General features: G+C 44.6%; 4 protein-coding genes across 9 annotated transcripts; 3 read left to right on the top strand and 1 right to left on the bottom strand.

The window, feature by feature from the left end:
- The first annotated feature begins 1,120 nt into the window (after window positions 1-1,120).
- Window positions 1,121-8,266, top strand: LOC109756240 (uncharacterized). 5 transcript variants are annotated; one of them, XM_020315098.4, is made up of 9 exons: window positions 1,279-1,599; window positions 2,034-2,128; window positions 2,414-2,612; window positions 6,194-6,308; window positions 6,401-6,645; window positions 6,799-7,057; window positions 7,235-7,414; window positions 7,508-7,663; window positions 7,760-8,266. In XM_020315098.4, the coding sequence occupies exons 4-9, from the start codon at window positions 6,288-6,290 to the stop codon at window positions 7,919-7,921; spliced, it is 1,023 nt and encodes a 340-aa protein (XP_020170687.1). In that variant the 5' UTR covers window positions 1,279-1,599; window positions 2,034-2,128; window positions 2,414-2,612; window positions 6,194-6,287; the 3' UTR covers window positions 7,922-8,266. The 5 variants fall into 5 exon arrangements, with proteins under 5 accessions (XP_040242570.1, XP_020170685.1, XP_020170687.1 ...); XM_040386630.3 differs by having other exon boundaries at window positions 2,532-2,612; XM_040386636.3 differs by lacking the exon at window positions 2,034-2,128 and having other exon boundaries at window positions 1,121-1,599; window positions 2,532-2,612.
- Window positions 8,267-12,677: 4,411 nt separating this feature from the next.
- On the top strand, window positions 12,678-18,890 carry LOC109756244 (protein ABCI12, chloroplastic). Of its 2 annotated transcripts, none has more exons than XM_020315104.4 (9): window positions 12,678-13,215; window positions 13,960-14,076; window positions 15,863-16,099; window positions 16,315-16,479; window positions 16,571-16,646; window positions 16,748-16,812; window positions 18,077-18,235; window positions 18,312-18,542; window positions 18,641-18,890. In XM_020315104.4, the coding sequence occupies exons 1-7, from the start codon at window positions 12,841-12,843 to the stop codon at window positions 18,224-18,226; spliced, it is 1,185 nt and encodes a 394-aa protein (XP_020170693.1). In that variant the 5' UTR covers window positions 12,678-12,840; the 3' UTR covers window positions 18,227-18,235; window positions 18,312-18,542; window positions 18,641-18,890. The 2 variants fall into 2 exon arrangements, with proteins under 2 accessions (XP_020170693.1, XP_073354195.1); XM_073498094.1 differs by having other exon boundaries at window positions 12,719-13,215; window positions 17,380-18,235.
- Window positions 18,891-18,919: 29 nt separating this feature from the next.
- Window positions 18,920-21,674, bottom strand: LOC109756245 (DNA-directed RNA polymerase II subunit RPB7). The gene is made up of 6 exons (XM_020315105.3): window positions 21,422-21,674; window positions 21,183-21,348; window positions 21,048-21,098; window positions 20,790-20,855; window positions 19,841-19,909; window positions 18,920-19,271 (listed from the first exon to the last, which is right to left on the bottom strand). The coding sequence occupies exons 1-6, from the start codon at window positions 21,535-21,537 to the stop codon at window positions 19,206-19,208; spliced, it is 534 nt and encodes a 177-aa protein (XP_020170694.1). The 5' UTR covers window positions 21,538-21,674; the 3' UTR covers window positions 18,920-19,205.
- Window positions 21,623-26,237, top strand: LOC109756242 (1-(5-phosphoribosyl)-5-[(5-phosphoribosylamino)methylideneamino] imidazole-4-carboxamide isomerase, chloroplastic). Its single transcript, XM_020315102.4, has 8 exons — window positions 21,623-21,959; window positions 22,058-22,113; window positions 22,541-22,748; window positions 23,390-23,475; window positions 24,079-24,180; window positions 24,504-24,637; window positions 25,435-25,483; window positions 25,847-26,237. Exons 1-8 carry the CDS (start codon window positions 21,623-21,625, stop codon window positions 26,024-26,026), a joined length of 1,152 nt encoding a protein of 383 aa, XP_020170691.2. The 3' UTR covers window positions 26,027-26,237.
- The last annotated feature ends 849 nt before the right edge of the window (window positions 26,238-27,086 follow it).

Here is a 27,086-nt window from a genome sequence, read left to right on the forward strand (position 1 = left end):
ATTTTATAAGAGGAATCAAGACCTATCTATTATAGGCTATGCCGATGCTGGGTACCTGTCGGACCCGCATGATTGCAAATCGCAGACTGGATATGTTTTCCTTTGTGGTGGAACTGCGTTTTCCTGGAAATCGTCCAAGCAAACACTTGTGTCGACTTCCACGAACCACTCGGAAATCATGGCATTATTCGAAGCGTCAAAAGAGTGTGTATCGCTTCGGCGGATGATCGGCCACATTCAGCAGACATGTGGGCTGAACACCGTACAAACCCCTACCATTATCTATGAAGATAATGCTGCTTGTGTTGCACAAGTCCAGATGGGTTATGTGAAGAGTAACCTCACAAAGCATATTAGTCCCAAGTTCTTCTATGCACATGAGCTGCAACAGTTGAACGAGGTGAGAGTTTTGCATACTAAGTCCTGTGACAATCTTGCTGATATGTTCACTAAATCATTACCGGCATCAACCTTAGAGAGGTGTGTGCGTGGGATCGGTATGATGAGACTTAGAGAGATGCAAGGTTCAGGGGGAGAAACTTCACAAACTCGTCGCTAAAATCTCAATCCTGATGATCGAGTACTCAACTTGATGGTTGAGTGGATTGTACTCTTTTTCCCTTGAGTGAGTTTTCCTGATGTTTCTCACACGAGGTTTTTGACGAGGCAATTCGTGCAATACAACAACGTATACTGTGTGCTCTTTCTCCACATTTTTTCCCATTGGGTTTTTCGGAGTTTTGAGGCATGGATATACGGATAATTACCCAAGGGGGAGTGTTGGGAAACCGGGTCAACCCGGAGGGGTGGCGGCGGCCGCGTGCAAAACGCACGGGCCGGCCCCTCCCGTTTCCCCTCTTTTGTTAAGTGGGTACTTATCCACTTAACCACCTACCCCCTATATAAAGCAACGAGGAGCCATCATTGTAACACCTGATTATTGATTAATAAAGCTGGTCTCCTCTATCTCCCTGTGTCACTTTTACTTTCGCATATTTCGACTACTTCAACTACTTCGTCTACGACGCTCGCTCTCGCTCCGCAACCTCGGACCGGACGCGCCGGCGGAGTTGCGGAACAAAATAAAAAGATAAAGCAGAATAGAGAGAGCAAGGAGAACGAGATCACGGGCAGTGTCGGCAGAAACGGCCAAACTTCACCAACCGACAACCAGAGCGAGCGGTCGCGTTGCGCGTAGCAGCAACAGTGGCTGCCGCCTCAAGGAGTGGCGGCCGGGCCCACATAGCCCTGCTCCGTTCCGTTGCCAACCGCGCGCGGACGAAAAATCTGTTATACACGGCCTGCCGCCTGGCCCTGTGGCGGCAGGTGGCATCGCGGCGATGACGTGGCGCCGGTGGATCTCTTGTGCCGGGAAGCGGAGGAGGGAGCCGCGGTGCGAGGCGCCGCCGCCGTGACAGCTTCCCCACCTCCTCGCACCGCCACCTCGCCCCGTAGTTCCCTGCCGCGTGGCGCCCGGTTCTTCGCCGCCGCGTACCGTAGTGCGCCGTCACCGGGATCCTTCTCCCCTTCAACGCCGCCGCCGGGGTCTTAGCTCCTCTTCCCGGCCGCCGGCTCCCCGCCATAGCACGATTAGACCTGGTAACTCACCACCTCGACCCTCTCTTTCATGATTTTGTTTTGTCCTTGTTGATTGTGATTATCAGCTTCAGCAATTAGTAATGCAGCAGGCTAATGTGTGTGATGAATACATTTTGTGGGGTAGCTGTCCACTTTGTGTGATATTTTTGGTGCAATGTATGCTGAAATCTGTGTGTGCAATATACAAGTTGTGTGCAACTATATGTGCAAATTCAGAGGAGATTACTACCGTATCTAGCTCTGGATTACAGGAGATTAGCAACACTTATATATTCAATGTAAATACTCCGAATTTGAGTTGATTATGGTCACTTTTTTTGTAAGCATCCTTATAGATTTGTAGTATGTCCAAGAAGTTTTCATGTTAAAATCAATGGGGGATGCTTACTTTTCTATTCGGAAGATTTCTCAACCCTCAGTTTTCTTTGTGACAGGTGGGATGTATAACATATTAACATCAGAGTAGGATATGAAAAGAATATGCAGTCTTGCCCGAATAAACTTCTTCGGCTGTGGGATGCTACCATAGGTATGAGGTATCTATGTAATGGGATGCCCGTGCGTTGCATAGAACAATAGACTTAGATATATAGACATTGATCAAATGTTTTTGCTATATATTCTTTAATGGTGTATAAGATATGAGTTGGCCTATTTTTTCATTGAGTTCATGAGTTGGGTATGACCATGAGACTTTAAAGACATGGTACATGGTCTTCCGCAGTTTATATTTTGCCTCATGTCGTATGTCCATTGAAAAGTTGTATTAGTTAGTATATTAATAACATAAATCTTTGTGTGATTAAAATCGCAGCTTATTCCTTTGAAAGATGTGAGAAATATATTTGGATTGGGGAAGCGCGAAGCAGAAGCAATTATTTAGTCATATAGAAAGGGGCTTGCAAAATCCTTTAATATTGATTTCGCTGCAGCTCCTAGGAAAGCACTGTTCCTCCAAAATCTCTGCGAAGAGTTACAGTTTGATCCTGAACTTACTAGCAAGATTCATGAAGGTGCCACCCTGACATTTTTTTATTGCATAATTAGTTTACAACATTGCTCTATATTAGCTACAAATTTGATCCTCCTGCTAGCAAGATGCGTACCATATAAACTACAATTTGAAGGTTACAATCCTTTTTCTAGATTGAAGGTTATATAATCCTGCAGTATGATGTCCAAGTCTCTTCTGTGCATATGTTCTACTATGTCTTTCAGATCCTAAAACTGTGAAATTAGTTATTGCTATAACATATCGAATGGCATTACTGCGTCCGATGCTCCTATGTACTCTTTTCCATTTACTGTTTGCAAACTTTATTTGTGTTCTAACTATATGTGTTTGGCTATCAAAACACTTTACCATTATCTGCTTTTGTTCCCGCAAAAGTTGTTTCGGTTGCATATAGTTGTGTCGTTTTCATGTTAATTGGAAATTTATAATAAAATGTGTTATTTGCTTGGAGAAAATTTGTGGTTTAATTCTCAAAAGGCGTCAAGTTTCCATCCATGTTGGTACTGATCAATCCGTCCCTCTAAAAACAGGGTAACCTCTTTTGTGTACTTTATATAAGCTATTTACATGGCATCTTGCCAAGCACTGTTAAGATGTTTTATTCAATGGGTGTGCAAAACATTGACGTTCGTTGTGCCTTGAATGAATGAGTATTTCTACTCGTGGTTTTCTATTCCCGTGGCAAAGCACGGGCATTTAGCTAGTAGATGTGAATAGTCACAAGGTGGTGTACGTGGTAAGTAACCCAAAAGGAAATAAATAGTTAACGAAAATGGCTTTCGCCCCGCTTTATATATAAAGGCATAAAGCAACGATCAACAGCACCTCGTACAAACGCACCCCCCCCCCCACAACACACATACACACACGCCCAAGGCAGGACATATAGGCGCTGAGCGCAGCAAAACCATCCCTAGCACTACAAGAGCAGCCGGGGGCTACAGCCGTGAATACGCCACCGCGAAGAAGTGAAGCCGCATATGACGAATCGTGGGCTCCAAGGCGGCGCCTTCAGGAAGGGGACCACACCGGAGCGTCGCCACTGCCCGATCCGAGGATCAAAGTTTCCCCTGGAGCAACACGACGGGAGAGCCGCGACGACGCCTTCAAGAAGGGAACGAACTTCGCCGCCGCCGGTCCGTCCGAAAATAGAGCAGGTTTTCACCCCGGCCACCACTCACTGCCACCGAACGCCACACCCCGGCTACCACGCCGCCCACACGGCCATGGCAACCGGGCAGCAACAAGCCACGGGCGCTGCCCATGAGCACCGCGGAACCACCACCAGGGCCGCCGCCCCGGCATCCAAGACCTTGACACCACCTCACCCGAGACCCGCCGCTATCCCAACCAAAGATACGGGCGGAAAGGACCCGCCTTCCGCACCCCTGGGCGGCCCCCAGTGCCGAGACCCAATAGGCCGGCCAAAACTAGCCTTCATCGACCCGTCCCGCGGTACCGGGCGCGAGACGAGCTCGGTCCTGCCGCCGGACGCGAGACGAGCATGGTCTTGCTGCCGGGTGCGAGACGAGCTCGGTCCTGTTGTCGGGCGTGAGACAAGGTCAGTCCTGCTACCGGGCACGAGACAAGTGATGGACTGCAGCTGGGGGAGGGCCAACCCTTCGACAAAGATAGCGGCCGGACGCCGAGGTGATGGATCGAAGGTCAAACCGGGCCGCCTAAAAACGAGCCGACGTCGGAAATCCAGCCGCTGCCGCAGCCGACCCGCTGAGCTGCCGTGATGCCGGTGCGGCGAATGGAAGCCGCCACTCCCAGAGGGCCGAGCCGCCTCGCCGCCGCCGCCCACAGCTGGAGCAGCAGCCACGCCGAGCCGGTGCCCCAACCCGCGCCGCCCGCCAGAAAACGCCAAATCCGGCCAGCACACACTGCCACCACCGCCACCAACCCGCGCCACCCAAGGTCGCCGGCCTACCTCCACCAGCCACCACTGCCACCGGACCTACAGCGGCAGCCGGCCCGCGCCACTACCTTGAGCCAGGAGCCAGATCCGAGGCTCCAGCACCGCGCCATGGCTCCAGGAGGCGCGCCTCTCCAGCAAGCAGCCCGCCACGCCGCAGCGTCGCACCCTACCCTAGCGCGGTGTCCCGGCCCACCGAGCTTGGCCCGCGCCAAGCCCCCTGCGCGGGGAGATGAGGAGGCCCGCCGGCGGCCGGGCTTTGCCCGGCACGCCATGGAGAGGGGGAGGCGGGGGGCGCGACCAGCGGCTAGGGTTCCCCCGTCTCCCGCGGGAGCGAGGGAGGGAGGAGTCTTTTTTTTTGGGGGGGGGGGGGCGAAATTCAATCATGTGCCAATCCAATGAGGATTGAGTTAAAAAAATGATACATGTAAATGAGATGGCAGCGGCATATAGCCATCGATTGGCTATGCTATTAAGACTCTCATAAAACTGTTTGACAAATAAAATATGTATTTGAAAATAAATTGAACCTATGCATGGAGATAAACTTGTTTGTCACTCATCATTGAGGTGATCGTACTAGAAAAGCAGCGTTTTGGGCGTGCTCAATTTTCTTAGATAATTTATAAATTCAGTCTTCGGTTGTGTCATATGAAGCGCTCATACTATACGAGTGTTTGTGCGGTTGGTGTTTCACACAATTTAGGAGGCATGCGTTTGTCTCTCTCACACACAGATAGCGCGGTAGGTGATTTCCCCTGAAATTGCGTCATAGTACCACCCGTCCATATGGTCTCTCTTTCTCTACACACTGGCAGTCCCAGTTACACACATAGCCATTTCCGTTTGGCTGCTTCCAAGCTGTCATATCTGCTGCTCCACTGACACTTCCCTTCCTCCGCGCTTTCTTTTCTCTCTGGTCTAGTAGTTCCAAGCAAACAAACTCGGCAACGCTCCCTCACACTCTTTCTCTCCCTCCGGATTCCAAGCCACCTTCTCCTCCAATTTTGAGAGCAGAACCGACAGACAAGATTATATCTTCCGCGAGCCGCACTGGAAGCAGAGTCATCGGTCATCAGGTAAAACAAGTGAAGTCGTACTTCGTTGATGAGGTTCTCGCCTGTCTCGCGGTTGATCGAGCATTCTGTCCAATTCTTGGCACAAGAATTCAGCAGTTACTGCCGTGTGTTGCGCCTAGCCATTTGCTGCTGCTGTTGTTGTTGTTGCTGCTGCTGCTGCTGCTGTTGCTGCTCTTTTTGTTCTCCTGCTGAGCAGCTTGTACTTGTAAATGAAAATGACGCTCCTGCTTAGGTTGTTGCTTGTGCAATCAAGCCTGCACTGATTATTCTTCAACAATATAGGCAAATCCTTCACAATCAATCAATGGTACAGCTTCACCCGCGATTTTCTTAGTGTACTTTGCTCTTTTTGTCCTGATTCCTCAAAAAAAAAAACTCTTTCCGGTTGTTGTAAGCAGAAAGTGTTCGAGAAAAAAAGCGTTGTCAGCAGAAACATGTTTTCTAATGCCGTAACAATTAGGGGCCATAAAAAATCCATTGCACTAGTAGTCCCTTTCATTTGCTAGAAATAAACATTTGAAACCGCAATATCTGTATATCTGGCTGAAGACCTAACTTACTAATCCTGTGAATGACCTGCAGTGCAGTGGCGTCAGCCGTGTTCTCAATGAGGACGAAGACTTCATGGCGCAAATGTGGAAACCAATTAACATCCAGTTGATGCAGCATAAATTCTATGGTGTTGCAAGCAAAAATGGTAACATAATGGGAATATATTTCATTTCTTTGTTCCACCTGTTCAATTTTTGCATCATGTGATCACTGAATTTCGTACGTATGTATTTTCAGATCGTGTACTCATCTAAAAGCTCAAAGGGAACGCTGTTTCCTGTACGATCAATGCTTGTCTTCTTCATTGCACTATTTGGTTTCTATGTCTGCTACTTCTCCTTCACTCAAATAACCTTAGAAAATGAAGAAGAAGAAATGAACGGAGCAGAAGAACGAACAAACGTTCTATGCAAAAGACCTTCAGAAATTCCATATGAGCAGATGCAGTATGTGCACTTTCCAAGACCTATGAGTTACGACAGGTAACTTTTGTCGTAAAACCTCCTCTGTACACAGACAGATCGCCTCTCTTCTGTACTTGACCCTGTTTTTTGTAGAGCAATGCAGTGCATATTTACATGTTCTGTTCTCTGTTTTTGACTCTTTCTGATCCATTCATGTTGTTAAAATCGTAGGGGAGAATGTGAATGTACCCCGGTCCGTTTCTTTGTCATTGTATCAATGCAAAGATCAGGCAGTGGGTGGTTTGAGACTCTGCTCAACAGCCACCCCAATGTCAGCTCAAATGGTGAAATCTTCTCGGTGAGGGAGCGCAGAGAGGATATCGCGTCGATCTTGTGGACTCTTGACAAGCTGTATGATTTGGATTGGCACACCAGCGCAGCAAAAAATGAATGCACGGCTGCATTTGGATTGAAGTGGATGCTAAATCAGGTACACCATCATTCAGTTATTTAACAGCTATCTATACTGCTGTTGCTATTAAACCGACAGAGTTGAGGTGCAAATATATACATATAGATTGCCGAACAGAAGTATTTTTAGGTAGAATGATAGTAATAGAGTATAAAAATGTGGAGTTTATGACTTGGTGCGTGCATGTGTTTGCAGGGCCTTATGGATTATCCAGATGAGATTGTGGATTATTTGATAAAAAAGGGTGTGATGGTGATATTTCTCTTCAGGAGGAATACATTAAGGAGGCTCGTCTCTGTGTTGGCCAATGACCATGACAAAAAAACGAAGCAGTTGAATGGCACCCACAAAGCGCATGTTCACTCACAAGAGGAGGTAACTCTTGCATGCAATCTTCTCAGGTCCATCCATCTTGTTGCCTAGAGTGAAAAGAGAGAGTAAAGCTCTCGTCGATTATGTGGTGTGCAGGCTGAGATCCTAGCGAGGTTCAAACCGGAGGTGGACGTGTCATCTCTGATCCCAAGCATGAGAAGCGCGGAGCAGTCCATGGACGCCTGCCTGCGCCGCTTCCGCGCCACGCGCCACATGATCCTCTACTACGAGGACGTAATCCGCGACGACAATGTAAGCTCCTCGGCCATATCATATCGTATCAGATCATATCATCCATCGGGGTAAGTGGGTGATGAAGCATTGTTGCTGGAATGGTTTGGTTTGCAGGCGCTGTCTCGGGTGCAGGAGTTCCTGGGACTCCCGGTGAGGAGGCTGTCCAGCCGGCACGTCAAGATCCACACCAGCCCACTCCCGGACCTGGTGGACAACTGGGAGGACGTGAGACGCACGCTCAAGCCCACGGAGTTTGCTCGTTTACTTGACGGCTGAAGACTAGACATCTGTTTTTGTTCCGGCAGGGCCTTCCGTTTTCATTTCTTTCTTGGGACTGCACAATGGGATTGGAAGTTGTTCAGCTGTTTTCTTCCTCGAAGGTAGGTGTAGCATTCTTCTGCAGGGCAGGAAGCAAATATCATGAGATTGAATAAGTTTGCTTTTCGGATAACGGAGTAGTGCCCAGATAATAAAGTATTCAAAAGTCTTTTTTTTTTGCGGGGTAAAGTATTCAAAAGTCAAAACTATTGATTGTTTCAGGAATGAATGATACTAGCAAAAAACGACTTGTACAGATTCTCGTCTACAGGTAAATATTATCTCCATCCCCTTTTATTAAAATTTGTCTAGATACGGATGTAATTCGGGTGGAGGGAGTAGGTAATAGTTGTCTTAGATTTACGAAAACACTAACGCCCACACGTGTGGGCGTTTGCATCTCGCTCACACGCGTGGGTCCGCGTCCGTTTGTGAGCGCACGAATCTTGGCATGTTTCTAATGCTACGTAGGACTGGGCTGGTGTGTGGGCATTCACCCGGTCGCCCACACGGTCGTTTCACCACACGGGAGGGGCTGGTGTTTGGGCGTTCAGCAGTTTGCACACACACCACTTTCCACTCACGTACAAGGGCTGGTGTGTGGGCATTTGCCATCTCGCCCACACGCCCGTCTCCTCCCACACCCAAGCTGCCAGTTGCCATGTGTTTTGCAGTGTACATGGCAACTACCCCTAGTGTGCTTTATAAGCAGGTGGCAACTCTTTTTTTTTACCCGAACATGTCAGTTGCCATATTTTGCAGTCGAAATGCCTCCTCCTCAAAACCTTAAGGAGCTGCGTTCGCTTCAAGGGGGGTACACGGCAACTGCCCTAGTGTGCTTCTAAGCAGATGGCAACTCTCTCTCTTTTACCTGAACATGTTGTTTTTGCTATGTCTTTTTGTAGCGCTACACGGCAACTGCTTAGTGTTAGTAGGTGGCAACTCCTAAGGTTTTCAAATCATGGCAACTGTAGTAAACCAGACCATACATAGCAACTGCCTAGTGCTAGTAAGTGGCAAATCCCTAAAGTTTTCAAATCATGGCAACTATAGTAAACCAGACCATACATGGCAACAGCTGCAGTTGCCCAAAAATGGCATCTAGAACTTTTGACATGAGATGGCAACTGCAGTTGAGCAACCATGGCAACTGTAGTTGTCCGACATGGCAACCGTAGTTCAGCGACATGGCAACTGCAGTTAAACGAACATGGACGAGGGTTTGGACCATGGCAACTGCGGACGCGCGGTGACTGTCATGCGGGGCATGCGGGACCACGAGATACGAGGCCTGACGTACGGGGCGTGTGGGCGTTATCTATTTCGCCCACACGCATGCGTGTGAGAGGGGTCGGGAGGGAAAAAAGAGGTGTGTGGGCATTACTTGTTTTGCCCACACGTAGGTGTGTGGTTTATTCCTCTTATACACCACACAAAATGTGTAGGCAGATCCTCTAACGCCCACACATGTGGTACTTATCGACGTCCTAGATTTATCTAGATACGGATGTAATTCAGGTGGAGGGAGTAGGTAACTGCTTTGGCTTCGAATCTGATCAGGTACGTTGTGTCCATCCCAACAACATAGTCAACGAATCCATAGTGCACCAACTCGCTCTGGTTGAGGATGCCTAAGCCATTCTACGTGGCAATCCATGTCCCAATTCACACAATGTTCAGTTATTTAGCTCGAAATCACTAATAGCTCATTTTTGATGAATTTTATGGTGCCATTCATTTTAGCCAATCAAAAGCTACTTCAAGTTACAAATACCCATCTCCCAGCAAAAAGAAAGATCACAAATATCCACTTTAAATGAATAAAAGGCCACCAAGGTTTATAAGTTTTAGACCTGACAAATGTGTTCTCATTTCTTGGATTTATTTGAGGCTCTTCGACGATGTTTATTCAGTGGAAGATGATATTTCCGTCGACTACAAGGCAAGTGTGGTGACTTCATCAATCAGCTCAATCTCTCGAATATGTTCATCAATGTTACCATGTGCCTGTTGCGTGCTACTCCTACATTAGGTGTGGCTTTTTTTTTCTGACAGTAACCAGGCTTTACTCCTCAAATGATACAAGAATCGGAAAAATGAAGTCAAGGAAGTATGAATCCCAAAAAGCTAAAGATCTGTTACTAAAAGCATGTTTAGCTAACTCGTTAGCCTCTCTAAAGCAATGGACAACAGTTGTACTTGCGAAATCAGCTCCCAACTGCCTACATTAGGTCTGGCATTGCACGGCTCAAGGTATTGTTGTTTTGAAAGTATGAGACTACTTCACTCCAATTAAATCGACTCTATTCCCTCAAAGTCACTTTAAAGCAGTAAAGTTGCAGCCTCGCAGTTAAGCAATTTATTATGTTTGTTTTTCAGCTGGCTTCAGCTTCAAGAATAAAATTTGTTTTGGTGGGAAAAGTCTATTAGGGTTGCGTGACATGGGAAAAAATCTAATGGATATCCATTTACTGGTGACACTGATGGTTAATTTTCCCCAACTTCACGAAGACTTTTCAAGCTGAGTTTTTAAGCACCTTTGAAGAGTTAAAGAAAACAGAAAGTGTATCAGTGACATTTATGTTCCGACGGGGAGAGTATCTTTTTAGAGCGAGGATACCCGGTTTGGTTTACGTTTTCGAGAGCGGAGCTTAGGATATTTCTAACTGATCCCCTATAACCGGTTAGTGGCGTGAAATTTACTCCACTAACCGGCACCTAGCCGATCCCTAGTCCGCCGTTAGTGGAGTATATTTTTACCCCGGTCCCAAAAGTTTTCTTATTTTTACTCCATCGGTTGGCGGCCGAGTAAAACGTTGCGCCCTCTCTCCCGCGTCCACCCCGCCGCTGCATCTTCACCGGGGCGCCTCCCACCGGACCCGCCGCTACCTCGTTCCATCCCTTGCCCTCCTCCGTCATTCTGCCCATCGGCCAGCCCGTTCGGCCCTCGTCGCCGTCGCCAGAATCAAGGTGAAATGTCGCCGCTGTCGCCATTGTTGATTCATCTGCTTTCTTTCGAGTTTCTTCTTTTTCTAGCGGCTGCCGCATCTCACCTTGCTTGCGCACCGCTGCAGGTCACCTGCCGCTCGCCGGTTCGGTCTAAACCACGCCGGCCGGCCTGTGCACCACCACCGCACCCCAAGTGTTCGAAGAATTGCCTAGGTGAGTTTTTTTGTTTGTTTCTCTTTGACCCGAGCCATTTGGATTGAACCAAACCGTTTGGATTGTAGATGAAAAGGTTGAGGGAGATGTCGTTGGAGGACTCGTCGTCATCCAAAGAGGAAGAAGACTATGATGACTTTGACACCGTTTGAGGCATGATTTTCAATGATGATGTTCGACGGCCGAGGAGAGGATCACAATTTGGCCGCATACACATCAATCGTGATAGAGCGGAGGCCCATGCCAAGATCATGAGAGATTACTTTGATCCAAACCCAACCTATCCAGAGAAGTACTTTCGCCAACGCTTTCGGATGCACACAAGTCTTTTTCTGACCATTGCAAAAACCTTTGAGAGATATGATGACTGGTTCAAGCTCCGGAGAAATGCATGTGGAGAGATCAGTGCAAGCCCTCTGATGAAATGCATTGTGGCTATTCGGGTGTTGGCATATGGCATTGGCAAAGACACAATCTCGGAGGATGTTCGAAGGTTCACCAAAGCAGTGATCGTTGTCTTTGGCCCGGAGTACTTGAGAGCACCAACCGAGGAAGACACCCAGAGGCTGACGACTGAGACTGAAGCAAGACGATGGCCAGGGATGCTTGGATCACTTGACTGTATGTACTAGACATGGAAGAATTGCCCTGCAGGATGGAAGGGTCAGTACAAAGGCCACTGCAACGATCATTCTTGAGGCAGTTGCATCGAAGGATCTTTGGATGTGGCATTCATTCTTTGGTCTGCCTGTCTCTCACAATGACTTGAATGTGCTATCAAGATCACCTCTGTTTTCTAGGCTTATAAAAGGTGAAGCACCCGCTTGCGACTACTCAGTCAACTAACACAACTAATGGGTTACTACCTTGCGGATGACATCTATCCATCATGGGTCACCTTGATCAAAACAAATCCGCGTCCAAAAGGTAACAAAAACACCCACTTTGCCCAATGTCAAGAAGCTGCAATGAGAGAGAGCCTTCGGTATGCTTCAGAAGCGTTTTGCAATTGTTCGTGGCCCTGCCGAGTACCGGAACTCCAAGGTTCTATGGCGAATCATGATTATTGCATCATATTGCATAACATGATCATTGAAGACGAGAGAGATATGCATGAGAACTTTCGGTACATCACTAACGGGACTCCGGTTGAGCATATGATACGGACATGATAGTGTCATTTCTTAAGCATCATCAGTCGAGAACCGTCAAGTTCATATTCAGCTCCAACAAGATCTTGTTGAGCATATTGGCAACATCTAAGCGAGTCCTAACTGTTATATGAAATGCTTTTTACTAACCATTCAACGTGTTTAAATTTAAACAATTCGGTTTGTAAACTCTGAATTAGGTTTGTAAACTATATTGGTTGAACATTCTAACTTATGTTTAGTTTGTATATGTGTACTAATATGTTATACTAGAATTACAAAGTTCAGAAAAACAAAAAATTACTCCGTTATATTTAGGGATCTCCGGCCAAAACTCAGTGAAGTATTTTTTTTTTTGAAAGTAAGTAGTATATATATTTCACTAAGCCTTTTACTCCACTAGAGATGCCCTTATTAGAAACGAATACCGTATTTCGGAAATAGTTACGCAAATCGGACGGTTTGCGCCGGCCAGCTGCAATCCTGCTCCTCAGCTCACATCTGCCAAGCAGAACCTCCCCCGCCTCGCCCTGTCCCCGCCCCCTCCGGCGGAGCGGGCCGCCGATGGCCGCCGTCCACCTCCGCCCATTCCACCCCCTCGCGCTCCCCGCGGCAAAAACCACCGCCAGTCCCAACCGCCTCCACCTCTCGGCGAAGGCAAGGGCGACGAGTAGAAGCGCCCGCCTCGCCTTGCTCGTGTGCTCCGCTTCCAGCCCCGCCACGCCCGCAGCCCCCTCCTCGTCCTCGTCCCCAGGGGACACGGGTGGCGCAGCGGCGGCCGCGGCCAGGTGGGCCGCGTGGATCCCGCGCGCCGCGGTGGGCGGGGTCGGCCCGGAGAAGGTCCTCAGGCTCATCTCCGGCGCTGCGGCCACGCCCATCTGCCAGTTCGTCGACTCCCCCCGCACCTTCCTCCACTCTGTCGACCCCCGCGTCAAACTGGTAACTAGACTGCATCGCATTTCGGATAAACTACTATAGTAGCTTACAGGTGCCGGTACAGACTAGAGAGGGTTCACGCCAGGTCCCTGTGAAAATGTCTCCACTGGGTTATGAACTAGTGCATGTAGAATATGATGCATCACTCTTATTTCCCTGCGTTGTGACATCGCAACAGGTTGTTGGATGAGCAATTGTGGACTTGTGGTTCTATGGTAAGCAAGGCTGATTTGGAAGGACCAACCATGATAGGTTAGAGGAGAGAGGGTTTACCGAACCGAGGGATCAGAGAACAGCTTGACGGACATGCATACCTTGCTTTACCATTCTCCTATTCTGGGTTTAACTAAGATTTTTCGTGAAGAGATGCTTAAATTTGTGGTATCCTTTTGTAGGCCTAATGTATCGTAACCAATTGATATACGTCATGGAATCACTGAAATCAGATGGACAAGCTATGTGGTGTCTTACCTGGTTGACCAGTTGTTTTATGTATCTTAGAGGGGAGGAGAATATGTCTTCTCAGACATCACACATGTTTTTTCGTGTGCTGTGGGTCTACTTCTGTTAGATGGTGCTATCATCTTGGTAATTTTAAATGTTGTTATCACTTGAGAATTTTAGATGGTGTTATCGTCTTGGGAACATGAGAAAAAATTTAAGTACTTCAATTTTGGTTTGAAGATCCACCAAATGGTCTCGTACCTGTTGCTCTCCTGCTGCTTTTAACGATATACGTGTTTGCAGGTGTGGCTTTTGGCCCTTGTTGTCCTACCAGCCAGGTCAAATATCTATATGCGGTTTGGTTTGGTAGCATGCCTTGCTCTTCTTTCAATGTGGGTTCTGCCGAATCATGTTTGGAAGGTATCGTGTTCGATGCCAAGTTGATATGCACGTGCATCATATCACTGAGAAGTGAGAACTGTGCATGCATACCGAATTGTGTTTTTTCAACCTTTAGTTGTCCCCAGTTGCTTGGAATTTTTCATATGATGTTTGTATGTGGGGCATCCATAATTCTCCATGCTAGTTGAGGCTTATGATTTGTGGAAGTAAAGAGGGATTCAGTTGTTGTTTAGGGGTCAAATATACAGAATACGCAAGGATTCCTAGTCTAGACTGAAACCTAGGGCTGTGAGTTTTCTACCGAACCAGGCCAGTCAACTCGGTTTGATAGGTACTTCCTCGAAAACGTCTTATATTAGTGTAGAGAGGTAGTATCTGGTATTCGGTATGTTGAGACAGATTCCCTGGTTTTGGTATTCAAATCTAATCAGTAACAACCACAGGATAAACCAATCGTGCTGAAAAAAAAACCAGAATCTCTGTTGCACTCACATGAGTATTTATATCCTCACGCAAAATTATTATTTCAGTACAAGGCCTTGTCTGGAACATTGTATTTATTATTACTACACACTTTAGTACAGTACAAGTACAATATAGAAGTATAGATGGTCAACTGTAATGATTTTATTTCTCTACTTTCCTGCTTGGCTAGAAGCTACACTGTCTAATGTTCCGAACATAAAAAAGTTGGACGTGCTAAAATGGATATAAGTAATGCGGTGAAAGGTAAAAAAATACAAAATATATAGCTTGTCATTCGTGAGACTTGTTAATTTGTTATTGCACTCAAAAGGCACCGTATATTCAGTGATTCACGTAAACTTTGGTAAATATGGTATTTACAGAAACATTATGGGAATATTTTTGGTATTTACCGGCACTGAACGCATTTTTGATAATATCTTAGTTGTCAATATATAAACTATAGCACAAAAACCGTACACACAGTGAAACTAATATTTTCCTACTTAATCTGAGTGCAAAGTGAAGCACAAGAGAGTGCCACATCTTTACATTTATGTCCTCTGCAATTCTTGTCCCAGGAATAAAAAAATACACAGAAAAGGACATTCGATAGACCATAGTCACCACACATCTGTAATAACCTTCTTAATGGCACTCTATATATATAGAATGATCAACACATTTAAATGGAATAATAAAACTTAAATATACAAATAGAGTAGAATAGAATTGCCACAACAACATGCAGGCACAAGTATTGTTCTAAAACTAATCTAATACTGTGATGTATGGTACTAGATCTTGGTAACCACCGTACTAAGGAGGGTCCACTGTCATGGCTGAAGGGGAGGGATATTAGATTCTTAGGAGAAATATGAGACCATAGACTTGGGACAGCTCATTAGATGCGAGATTTCATTGTTCATCGCAACAAATTTGTAACATGGCTCCTCGCTTATATACAGGTGCTAGAACGTAAAAGATAAGATCTGCTTAAAAGGAAAGATGAAATATCATTCGTCCTAATACCCTTATTAATGCTGCTGTCATATGCTCTGACTTTCTCCTGTTGCTGGCTGGCTGGGGCCCCCATATGCACATGACAAATTCATACCAATCTGTTCAACATAATAGTGTAGTGAAATTACATTGAGTTTTTGTTGCTGATATAGGGCTTTAGGTTAGCTGATTTCCGCGATCCATGTTTTCTTATGTAGTTATCCTCCTTATTCCTAATTTACCCATGTTACTCATAGCATTTATTGTCTTGTATATTAAATATATTCTTCTTGAAATGCACTTGCTACCCATAAATCAAACTATATTTACTCTGTAGGATCAACTTGGAAGGGTTACCCTTCTTTCAGGCATCATATTCATAATGTTGGGATTTGGTTCTGATGGCGCGCCTTCGCTAGTCCAGACAAGAACTCCTCCCCCATCTGTTCTAGGTGTGCCAAATATTCCTAGTTCCTTGAGTGGATATTCTTACACAATCATGAAACTAGGACCACTGCAGTTTACCAGGAAAGGCCTATCAGTAGCGAGTACATCGGCATGCCTCTCCTTTGCGGTATGTCCTTCATTTCATCGAAAAGTATTTGCCAAAGGTTTTCTCTTACCCAAAATCTTCATTATCTTGTGTTTTCTAATTCCTTTTGCATCCTCTAGCTGGTGGCATACATCAGACAAACACGTCCTGAGTGGAAAATGCACTTTTTCAGTTCTTTGAGATGCCAGTATTGAAATATTTAGTTGTTCATTTAGTTACTCTTTGTTTGGGTGCAGATATTCCAAAGTGCAAGTCTCTGCTTAACCACAACCACTCCTGAGCAGCTTGCTTCTGCTTTGTGGTGGTTTATGATTCCACTGAAGCTTATTGGTGCGCCAGTACCCGAGATAATACTTACACTGCTATTATCTTTGAGGTTCATTAATCTAGTATTTGATGAGGCAAGTATATGGCACTTTCTTTTAATTATACATATGCATTGCTATTTGAGACCGAACTTTGAAGTATAACATTGCTCAAATATTGTACTAGGTTCGCAATTCTGCACTGGCAATCGTAACACGTCGGATTGATTGGAAAAAGCTGGCCACTATGGAAACTATAGATAGTAAGTATATCTCTAATCTGGCTGCCAGGGTTGAATCAAAAACTTTACATATTGTGTGGGAAAAACTTGTATTAAACTTTCCTTTTTTACATCATTTGCAGTTTTTTTCAACTATGTCCAGCGAATTTTCAAAAATATATTTGATCACGCGGAGCAAATATCCAAGGTCAGTTCATTTTGTAATTTTCACCTTGGCTGACAAGTCACAATGAATGTAATGTGATCTTTCACTATTCTCAAAAAAAGCTAAATTGTTGAACATGCTGCGTGCTATTCACTGTGGTCATACATTGTTTTGTGAACTAATCAGAATTTTCTGTGAAACCATCTACCAGTTTTTGGCCACACATACATATTTACTAAGTATAAGTAGGAATAGGATATATCTTGAATAGTTCTGCAACATGCACTAGCATTAGTGTATAATCAAATTCACCTGGTCTTTTAAATTGAATGCCAGGGTTTGAAAGGAATTAGAATTTGAACTGAAATTCCATGTGCATGCTGTTACCATATGGTGTTATGTGCAACCTGTTAAGGCCTAAGAGGAGCAACATTAGCCATAAGCCCGGAATGTTGCTACTTTCATAGAGCCGGCTGAATATTACTTATCTATCAACTATTCTTTCATTGGTGCTATGGTCTTATGTAGTTTGGAAGGTTATCTTTATTAGCTGGAAAGTTACACGGGATAGTTAGGTTGGCTGTGATCTTCCTTGATTGGCTATTCCAGGTCACGTCCTCCCACAAGTGGTGCCTTCCTTCACCAGTACTGCCGCAAATCGTTGCTGTGCAATCTCCCCCTGAGGGATAATCTCACCCTGATGAACTTTTACCCCAGTTATGTAGTAATCCTATGCACACTTAATAACTGTTGCTGAGACAGTAATACCAACCACTACTCTGTTTTTATTGCCTGTGCATGCATATATCCATCACTATTAGCTAGTCTATAGTTAACAGCGGCTTTTTTATGCGAAAATAGTCCTGGTTGTGTTGTCTTAGGATGGATGTCCGAGAGGTAAACTGAAACAGGCATGGACTTCACTGGTTGTGTATTAGGAATGCATCTGGCCCAAACTGGAGTAGGAATCACACAAGCAAAACATGATCATCACAAGCTGTCTGGTATTTAGATGGCTTTTTGGCAGAATTTGATTGAGCAATAACCGCTTAAAGAAACAAGCTGAAAGGAACATTGAACACAGATGCATCCTTAATCAATAATGTAGTCTCATTGATATGGGTAGCTCATAAGAATGGTGAAATTAGATTACATCATGGGCGATATACTGTATTTCAGGCGCATAACTTCGTCTAAATCATCATACTTGTATGGAATCTACTTATATGGACCCCATATGTAACATGACATTACTTTGTAACATCACTTATACTTGATTTCCTCTGATTCTTTCTGATTTGTGCAGGCAATGGTTGCTCGAGGATACCGCGGTGATCCTAGCAAGCACAAGATCTACTTCCTCGCGGAGTCTTCATTTGGCATCGTGGATGCATTGTCGTTGCTCTGTTTACTTGCTGTAATGGGCCTGGCTTCCTTTTCAGAAAGATTGGTTTGATGGTATCAGGTACTCAAGAGCTATTCTCATATTTCATAATCGTGGTGTTCATGTGAACTTACTAACATCTTCTTGATGGTTTCAGGAGCTGTTCTAGATTGTCATGTGGCCATCATACCCCACATGTTGCTCAAAATTGTGATTTACACAATCAATTTTGGGACTTAATGGGAGCAGCACATTCGGCAAGTGGAAACAAAGCAGTAGCATGGACAGTGGCCAAGAGCCAGTTTGTAATTTCTTTGTACAGCGTGACTCGCGTGGACAAAAGAATAACATCCAGAAACCGTTTACACTCACATTGGGTTCTAAGCAGGTGAGCTATATGCGCTCCATATGCAAAGGAGGGCATCAGTGTTACATTTGAAGTAGGTTACATATTGCATCAGCTGATTTCAGTTGTTTTCTGCGCAGGTGCTAGGTCAAATGACCATTAACCATTTTAGGGGCACAACCTGCGTGTGGTCATGGAAGGGTACAGCTGACGCTAGTGAAAGCGAATGGTGTTTATTAGCCCGTTTATTAGTGCAGTGTTGTCAAAGATGGAACAACCTCAAGTATCAGTGTATCAAATTTATATGAGAAGATACTTTCATCGCACTTGAGAGCATTGACTTGTACTTCCATTCATTTTAGTTATATGACTTAGAACAACCACCACCAATTACCATCTTCAAATGCGAGACAAAGTGATTAGGTGCGATGCATGGTTGCACAATCTGGTCTGGAAGTTCAGACAACTGCTTGAATCCAAACATGTCAACCACCACAGTTAAAAAAGATCCTAGTTATGATATTACAGGTGCCAGTTACTTTTTCTTAAAAGTATTAGGACCCTGGCTTCCATTAGATAAGCATGACATCACATTTTACATCAGGACACAAATTACAGGCCAGTCGCAACCTTCCTTGGGGACTCTTCCCAGATATATATCATGATGCGGAAGTTGGAGACCATGCTGAGTCTTGTTTGGATCATTTACAGCGCTCCACCAGGATCACTGATAACGCCCAGAAAGTCGTCTTTTATCGTGCCGATGCAAAACTGATACAAAAAAAGAATCAACTATAAGATAATGGTGCATCCAAGATTAAAAGATGAGAGGATGGATACATATATGCAATTGTAGTTTCATGATGAAATTGTCTTTCTTATTTTTGGTATCTGATTATGGTCCAGGAAGACAAAAATCCAGGAAAATATTCAACATTTTTGCCAAACATCTTCTCATAGATTAGCACACTATCAGTTTATGTGCCTCGTGTAGTTACAACATATGCCAGAGGAAAGAACATCAAATTTTACACCACAAAAAAGCGATCTTATTTGCATCTTAAATTCATGGTCATATGCTGGTTTTCTTGGACTGATTAAGCAAGCTATATCAAGATTGCTATTTGCGAACAAAACTACACATGCCTGTTCATGGTAGGTAATTAGAGACTAGAACGAATTGTATGCAATGATCTTAATGGTACTTCATATGGAATTAGATCATCAAGTCGAATATCAGTAACATATGGTAGCTACTCAGAGGTCCTGCCACAGAATTCTAAAGGACTTGAGCACTTCCAATTCAGAAACTTCCATAAAATAAAGGGTAACCAACTTACAATTTCTGTTGCGTCAACACGAGTGCCTATAATCTTCAGACGAACCTCACTTTCTTTTTGAATTTTCACCTGAACCAGACAAACAAGCAACTCCCACTTAACACAAAGAAAATAATAAAGAAAATCATTTTCAACAGAACAATCTCTTTTATATTTCATAATGATACCCATTCATATTCTTCTTTGAGAGAGTATTTATATAGACATATTCATGTTTGCAACAAGCATTCATAAATTCATATAGCACATGGATCCCACCATTATAGCCGGAATAATAATACAAGCACACACAATTTCATTTCCAAGGTGCCACAATAAGAGTAAACCAACAAGTGGATACTTCATGACCTACCAGTACCCAATAGTCCTTATCTTTATATATTTAAATTTATTTTACCATAACATAAGTTGGTGATGGTGGTTGGAGGCAGCACTGGTACGTTGCTCACCTCACTCACACAAAATAAAATATGCCTGCTTGTAATCTTCTTATCCCATATTTTTCTTGTGCAGTTTGTTTCTTTTCTTTATTATCTCACCAAACCGATCAACCTTTTGTGCAACTCTTAACAAACTAAACAAAAAATCCTTCATTTTTAGTAAATTAAGATACCATAATTATTAATTGTGACATGTGGTATCTCCTTGATTTAATTTCTCACAAGCCAAAGGACCTCTTATACAACTCTAAACAATTTTTCGTTCCTTTTAGAAAGGAAAAGCAGTGTAAATTTGACATATTTACAAAAATATGAAGGTCAAAAGAGATTAGTCTAAGTAAATATTTAACGTGTTTTATGTCTGAGTTGTATTCGTGAAGTCATATTAGTACATGATTTTAAAGCCTAACCTGTATTGGTGAAGTCCATAGTAACAAGCAGGACACTTAGCTAGTAGTTACCGAAGATGAGAAAAATAGCAAGAACCACTTATGCAGAAAGAAGCATACCGATCCATCAGAAGTTGTGTAGTTTGGCACATCACCAGACTGGAACTCCATATCGTCAGGAATCAACTGCATACAGAAACAGAACAACACACAAGCACACTTAATTTTTACGTGAACCGACACAATTCGAGTCCACGGCACAACTAAATCAAGATGCAAGAGCTTGCACTGAACTATTAACCACCAAGAAATTCTAAATTTTATCGATTTATTCCACCAATTTGGCAAAGCAGCTCCAATTGATGGCAAGTCACTCACATGGTTTGACACAAAGATCTGCACAGGCCCAGCCTCTGCGAAGAACCCCATCTGCAGAACCAACAAACAACCCAAGTCAGTAAACCAGGCACTGAGCACATGACACAACTGTGAAGAAGGCGAGTGAAAATCCACCTTGTTGACCATGGTGACGACGGCCTCAAGGATCTCGCCCTTGAAGGGGCGGAAGACGACGCACTGGTACTTGACGGGGAACGTGACGAAGCCCGTGCCCTCCCGGATGAGCCCCTTGCCGATGTCCTCCACCCCCGTGATCGCCACGACGAACCCGTGCCGCCCGCTGCGAGGAAGCCAGCCCTAGGGTTGAGCGAACCGCGGGGTGGCGGAAGCGAGCGCGCGCGACGGAACCCTACCTGCAGGTGCCCTCGACGTCCTTCATGAGCTTGGCGACGAGCTTGTCGCGGAGGTGCGGGCCGAAGTGCCGCGGGTGCAGTTGCATGTTCCGCTCCAGCACGATGTGGAAGAACATCTCGGCCTCTCCTCCTCCTCGTCCGGCGGCGGCGGCGGCGAGACAATCCTTTCGCCGAGTCGGGAACGGCGATTGCTGCTAATCGATGGATGCCTCGCACCGTGAGCTGCGGGGGAGTAATAGCCCTGAGACGCGGCGTTCTGGACCGTCGGATCTGACCCGGCCGCATCTGGCCGTCAAATGTGACAGCGTCAGCGTAAGACACTCGGTGCTCCTTCTGGGTTTGGTCTCTCTGACCCTTTTCCTCTGCTCTCGCCGTTGGAACTCGACGGAAAAACCCTACCCCGCCGTCGCCCCATCGTCGAACTTCCCGATGGCGTCGAGATGCGCGGCGAGGCTTCCACACCCGCCGTGCGCGGCGCCGCACCACGGTTGGGCGAGCTCGCGGGTCTCGGCACGCCCGGCGCAATCCGGCGCGTCAAGTATGTTCTTCCCCCCTTTGAATATCTCTGTTGCTTGCTTCAGATGCAATGTTGCGGTGTCTGGTCGGGAATATGAGATTGGCCGTGCGTTTTGGCAGGAGGGCGTGCCGTCGTGTGCGCCGTCAGCTTCAGGCCATGTATCGACATTCACAAGGTCAGTAGGAATGGAACCCTTGCTCCGTTGTTGTATCAGGGGGTCACTAGGTGTCTGTACTTTGCTATATGATTGCAAACTGATGCCCAGAGTCTTTAGTGGATGGTAATTGTTTCACCGTGGACTAACACTAATAGTGTAAAATAAGGAAACCATGTTTTGCTATACATTCACAAATAGTGTAAAATAAGGTGCTCTGCACTTTGCTATATGATTGCAAATTGATGCTCACATTTCTGAGTGAACGCTAACCGTTTCACTGTGATGTCATTCACAAACTGACTAACAGTATAAAATAAGGGAACCACGTTCAGTGATACATTTATCTGTACAGCTAGACCATCTCTTTGCAGTCATCAAAGTTTAGGCACCTCTGGCATTAACGGCATCGTTTATCTGATATAGGTGTGTTTTGCCAAATTCCTAGGGGAAAGTTAAACAGATTGTTGGCTCTACTCTCCGGGATGCATCGGACGATGGCACGGCACTAGTGACAAACTTTGAATCAGACAAGTCTCCAGCAGAATTTGCAAATATTTATAAAGAGGATGGACTTGTTGGTGGACATGTAATAATGCTTGGCGGAGACCCTGCAAGCCGTTCTGCTGCCCTGGAAGCACTACATGCATATCCTGGTGAGCAAGAATATGTTATGTAGTTATTACTAGAATTAGTATTATTCATTTGGTTTGCTTTCTGTATTTGTTTGTTGCTCACTGTCTTTTGTGATGTTTCTGAAATAACCCATATTTTTGTTTGTATTTTGTTACCTTTTGTGAGATCTGGATGTTTTTCACTTTTTATTGTTGCGTATGTTGTATACATGGATAGTAAAATGTTTTATTTCAAATCAAAATCTGTATGATGTAGCATTTGAGTCTGAGTGTTTTTGTTGAAAGTAAGCATGTTGTGCAACTTAATATGGCACACACATCTCAAGCAGTGAAGAGATTTTTTCATGTTGGGTTTCTGATAGTCGGCAGTGGCATAGATTTATTGTTGACAGGTTGTTAACTTCAGTTCAACTTCTTATCTGGTCAAAACCTTTGAGATTTCATACCAAAATTTGGCCTTATTGCAAGAGCCCCATAGAGTGCCTGTTTACCATTATTTTTAAGGCTACTATTGCTAGCTATCAACTTTTACCTTGGGAGAGCCTGTACATCTGCTAGTGGTGCTCATGGAGCATTTTTTAAATTTTTTTGGTTTCTGTTGCAAGCCACGATATGCCATCAATTTGACATATTATCATAAACATGGGCTATCATAATACTAGGTGGTTTGCAAGTTGGAGGTGGAATAAATTTGGAGAATGCTATGTCATACCTTAATGAAGGAGCAAGTCACGTGATTGTAACTTCTGTACGTGTTCATGATCTAATTTTGTGTAAATTATACCATTATCTTTTTATTTTCTTTTTTCTCAACTCATGAAACCTTTAGACCTTTGTTTGTTAAATGTATTTATGTGTATCAGCCTATGGAGTAAGATTAGGACCTGGCCAACATCATGTTTCTACTTCCTATTCATATCTTGTCTGTACATATGTTAAAATTAAAATTTTCTTCTATGTCAATATTGTTGTTTCCTCAAAACCTGAAATGATGCCAGAGCAAGGTCACCTATAAATCCCATCAATAATCACATATTCACAAGGCCACAACTGTTCCCAATAGTTTTCTCCATCATGTGAGTGTTGCTATTGTCACATTTCTCCACCTTCATGCTGTCTGTTTTCCTCGATATCAAAGACTCCCTAAGAGCCTCAAGGGCTAGTATTAGTTATAGCACATTCTTTGAAGTTAGACATTATTATTGGATCCAAAAAAAATTGGAATCATCCGGTTACCACCTGCTGCCCAGGCCCTTGTAAAATTTCCCATTTTTTTGAGTTGCTAATCAGTTTTTCTAGACGACTAATCAGTTGAATATCTGCAACTTATGTATTTGAGCCTTTTATGCAGTATGTGTTTAGTGATGGCAAAATGAACATTGAAAGGCTGACGCAACTTGTCGAGCTTGTTGGGAAAGAAAGGCTTATTTTGGACCTGAGTTGTCGAAAAAAGGTACGGAACTCATCTTGTATCCGAACTTGGAAGTAGGTTAATTCACTGAACATTAGTGCCAATTTGCAATACTTTTTTTTACTGTGGCCCACCTTTTGAATTTCATGGGCAACTTGAAATGTTCATACTGGTTTGTCGTCCCTTGTCATCCAAACATAGTGCATTGCCTTGCCTGAATGGAACAATTACAGTGAACTCTTGATGATCTATCCCACTGCATAAATAGTAAGCTTCAAAATGCAGTCATTTCCCTGTTGGCCACTGTTATCTTACTGACAGCTCTTTCTGTCTTCTATTTTTCTTACCAAAATCTTTCTGGTTAGGATGGCAGATATGCCATTGTGACTGACAGATGGCAGAAGTTCAGTGATGTCTTTGTGGATGGGCCAACATTAGAACGTCTTGCTGCATATGCAGATGAGTTTTTGGTTCATGGAGTTGATGTGGAGGGCAAAAGGTGAATCATATTTGTTTTTCTGTTTACTTAATTGGCCTGATTCGAGTAATCATTTATTTGGTACCGCTCAAGGAGCGGGAACTGCCATTCTAACTCTTCTTGGGGGATTCCATCCACAAACGCAAAGTTTGTGGCTGACCGATATGGCTCACCATCATTTAGCTATTGCATTTATTTTTCTCATTGCCGGTCACATTTTGTTGATATGTAGTGTAGTCACCCTAATTGTCTTGTCGTTTTAACTTCCCATAAGTGTAAGGTTTTTATGACGGTGTGTTTGCACAGTTCAGAGTTAATTTAATCTGCAGAGATCTTTGTGTGTGTGTGTGTGTGTGTGTGTGTGTGTGTGAATGAGAGAGAGAGAGAGAGAGCTTCATGTTTAAATTTGAATACACATTGAACGAATGAAGTTAAGGTTTGTGTAGTTGATTCTACCATGTGATTCATCTATGGGATTGGTCCTAAGAAAATTATTCAGCAAAACCTGTCAAACTAAATTTCTGTACATGGACCATCTCATCCCATCAAGCCATCATCCCACAGCCAAACACACTGAAATGCTACTACTCCTATTTTGCAGGCAGGGAGTTGTTGTATTTGTGTTTAGTTACAGTTCCCTCTTTCTGTGAGTTACTTGTGACTCGTCGACGGTGCACTTTTTGTTCATCCAAACTATTTAATCGCACAAAAACCTGTATCCGCTGAAATATCTTCTCGTTAACTGTCCTGTTATGGCAGTGTAAATTTTCTCTGAGCACATTTCTGTACTCTAATTTAAGCTGTTACATGAATTGCAGGTTAGGAATTGATGAGGAACTCGTGGAGCTACTGGGAAGTCATTCACCTGTATGTGCAGTTCTATGTTTGATGCATTAGTTAAAATTCGAGTTTTTTATGTTAATTCCTTTGCTTTTTCATTCTTTGTCTTAAAATCTTTTTATCCGTTGTTTTCACATTGTGACTGCCTCTTGTAGTAATTATCCAATTGACAGTTAACAAGTCGGTGACTTGAAAGGGCAAAAAATCAAACACTTTATACTAGCTAGTTGGTCAACCATTTTCTACGTTTGATTTTATTGAACTTGAATGCATTTAGAAATGGGATTCAGTTAGTCATACTCTACACCAGATGTTCAATTTTATGTTGTAGAGCCGCTATATGTTTACTTGTACTCAACATGCGCCTCTACTTTATCTTCGCTTCTGTAGATCCCGACAACATACGCCGGGGGCGTGTCAACGATGGACGACCTGGAGAGGATCAAGAAAGCAGGCAAGAGCCGAGTCGATGTCACTGTCGGGAGCGCCCTAGACATATTTGGGGGAGATTTGCCGTACGATGATGTTGTCCGTTGGCACAAGGAGCAAAACCTGGTTAGCAAACGGTGAAGAAATCAGATGTACACTTTGACCAATACGGTCAGGTTATAGGGCTTGTTTGCTGGACAGTGTGGCGCTGACAGTTTGTGTCTTGTGTGACTTCCAAAGCTGAAGCAGAGGTGTCAACCTCGGTGTGGTAGAGGACCACTCGGTATTCAGATACTGTACTTTACATTCTGTTTGTATTGTAATGATAATAAAGAGAGGCTGGACTGCAGAAGTGGGGTACTAACCGCTAGCGGCATCTGGTCAATGCCTCAAGTGCCTGTTGTTATTTAGCTCACCTAGCGACGCTATTGTCGAAGAGATGCCTGATACTGTGGCTGCGGTGGAGTCCAGGATTCCCGGCGCAACGACCGGCAGCCGGCAGGTGATGGTGATCTAGTAGAGCCGAGAGTGGCGGGACAAAGACAAAAGGGTAGGAAACCGGAGGTTTCAGCAAAAGAAAATAGGAAACCGGAGGAGAGACGTCGATCGACTGAAAGCGCAGCCGGGGGTTTGTGCTCGTGTGCAACCCGCCATTGATTTAGTACTACTTGCATTTTCTTTTTTAGAAATTTTGCTGAAACCTCTGCTATGGTTAGGGCATTCCTCCGCTATGGTTGTGTCATATCAGTCCGCTGAGCAGTCCGAACACATTTTTTCCCGCAAAACGGAGACAAAGTTGGATAGCTTTGCTGGAGTCTGGACAGCAGGCACGTAGGACTATGACACCCCCGGCCCACTCAACCCACCCTCTCGGCCCTATTTTCTTCCAAACCGCCCCTTCTCCTCGCTTGTTTTACATCTGCATCTGCCTCCTTTGCCGCCGCCAATGTACCTCTCCGGCTGCCACACAGGCATTGCTGGACCTCCCCAACTAGCACCGATGCGCCCGCTTGCCTTTTACGACGGCGTCGTCCACCCAAGACCTTTCCGTAGGCAGGCACACTCCCCCCCCCCCCCCTCCCTGTTGACGTTGTGCATGACGGTCGCCACGTCCGGTAGGTGTTCGGTCAAATGCCATTGAGCTTATATTCGAACGCAGTGTCGTTTTTTAGAGTATGAAGGATGGCAAGGTACTCGACCG

This window comes from Aegilops tauschii, chromosome 1 (assembly GCF_002575655.3).
Source record: "Aegilops tauschii subsp. strangulata cultivar AL8/78 chromosome 1, Aet v6.0, whole genome shotgun sequence".
Lineage (NCBI taxonomy): Eukaryota > Viridiplantae > Streptophyta > Magnoliopsida > Poales > Poaceae > Aegilops > Aegilops tauschii.

What these genes read in the sequence shown, in the direction of transcription:
- LOC109756240 (XM_040386636.3), top strand. Translation starts at nt 6,288, where the DNA reads ATGGTGTTGCAAGCAAAAATG. An exon ending in TGGTGTTGCAAGCAAAAATG is followed by an intron (nt 6,309 to 6,400) that starts GTAACATAATGG and finishes ATGTATTTTCAG; the next exon opens with ATCGTGTACTCATCTAAAAG. An exon ending in ACGTAATCCGCGACGACAAT is followed by an intron (nt 7,664 to 7,759) that starts GTAAGCTCCTCG and finishes TTTGGTTTGCAG; the next exon opens with GCGCTGTCTCGGGTGCAGGA.
- LOC109756244 (XM_020315104.4), top strand. Translation starts at nt 12,841, where the DNA reads ATGGCCGCCGTCCACCTCCGCCCATTCCACCCCCTCGCGCTCCCCGCG. An exon ending in CGGCATGCCTCTCCTTTGCG is followed by an intron (nt 16,100 to 16,314) that starts GTATGTCCTTCA and finishes GTTTGGGTGCAG; the next exon opens with ATATTCCAAAGTGCAAGTCT. An exon ending in ACGCGGAGCAAATATCCAAG is followed by an intron (nt 16,813 to 18,076) that starts GTCAGTTCATTT and finishes TGATTTGTGCAG; the next exon opens with GCAATGGTTGCTCGAGGATA.
- LOC109756242 (XM_020315102.4), top strand. Translation starts at nt 21,623, where the DNA reads ATGGATGCCTCGCACCGTGAGCTGCGGGGGAGTAATAGCCCTGAGACG. An exon ending in AGCACTACATGCATATCCTG is followed by an intron (nt 22,749 to 23,389) that starts GTGAGCAAGAAT and finishes TCATAATACTAG; the next exon opens with GTGGTTTGCAAGTTGGAGGT. An exon ending in ACCTGAGTTGTCGAAAAAAG is followed by an intron (nt 24,181 to 24,503) that starts GTACGGAACTCA and finishes CTTTCTGGTTAG; the next exon opens with GATGGCAGATATGCCATTGT.
- LOC109756245 (XM_020315105.3), bottom strand. Translation starts at nt 21,537, where the DNA reads ATGTTCTTCCACATCGTGCTGGAGCGGAACATGCAACTGCACCCGCGG. An exon ending in GACGTCGAGGGCACCTGCAG is followed by an intron (nt 21,349 to 21,421) that starts GTAGGGTTCCGT and finishes GCTTCCTCGCAG; the next exon opens with CGGGCGGCACGGGTTCGTCG. An exon ending in AGATCTTTGTGTCAAACCAT is followed by an intron (nt 20,856 to 21,047) that starts GTGAGTGACTTG and finishes TTCTGTATGCAG; the next exon opens with TTGATTCCTGACGATATGGA.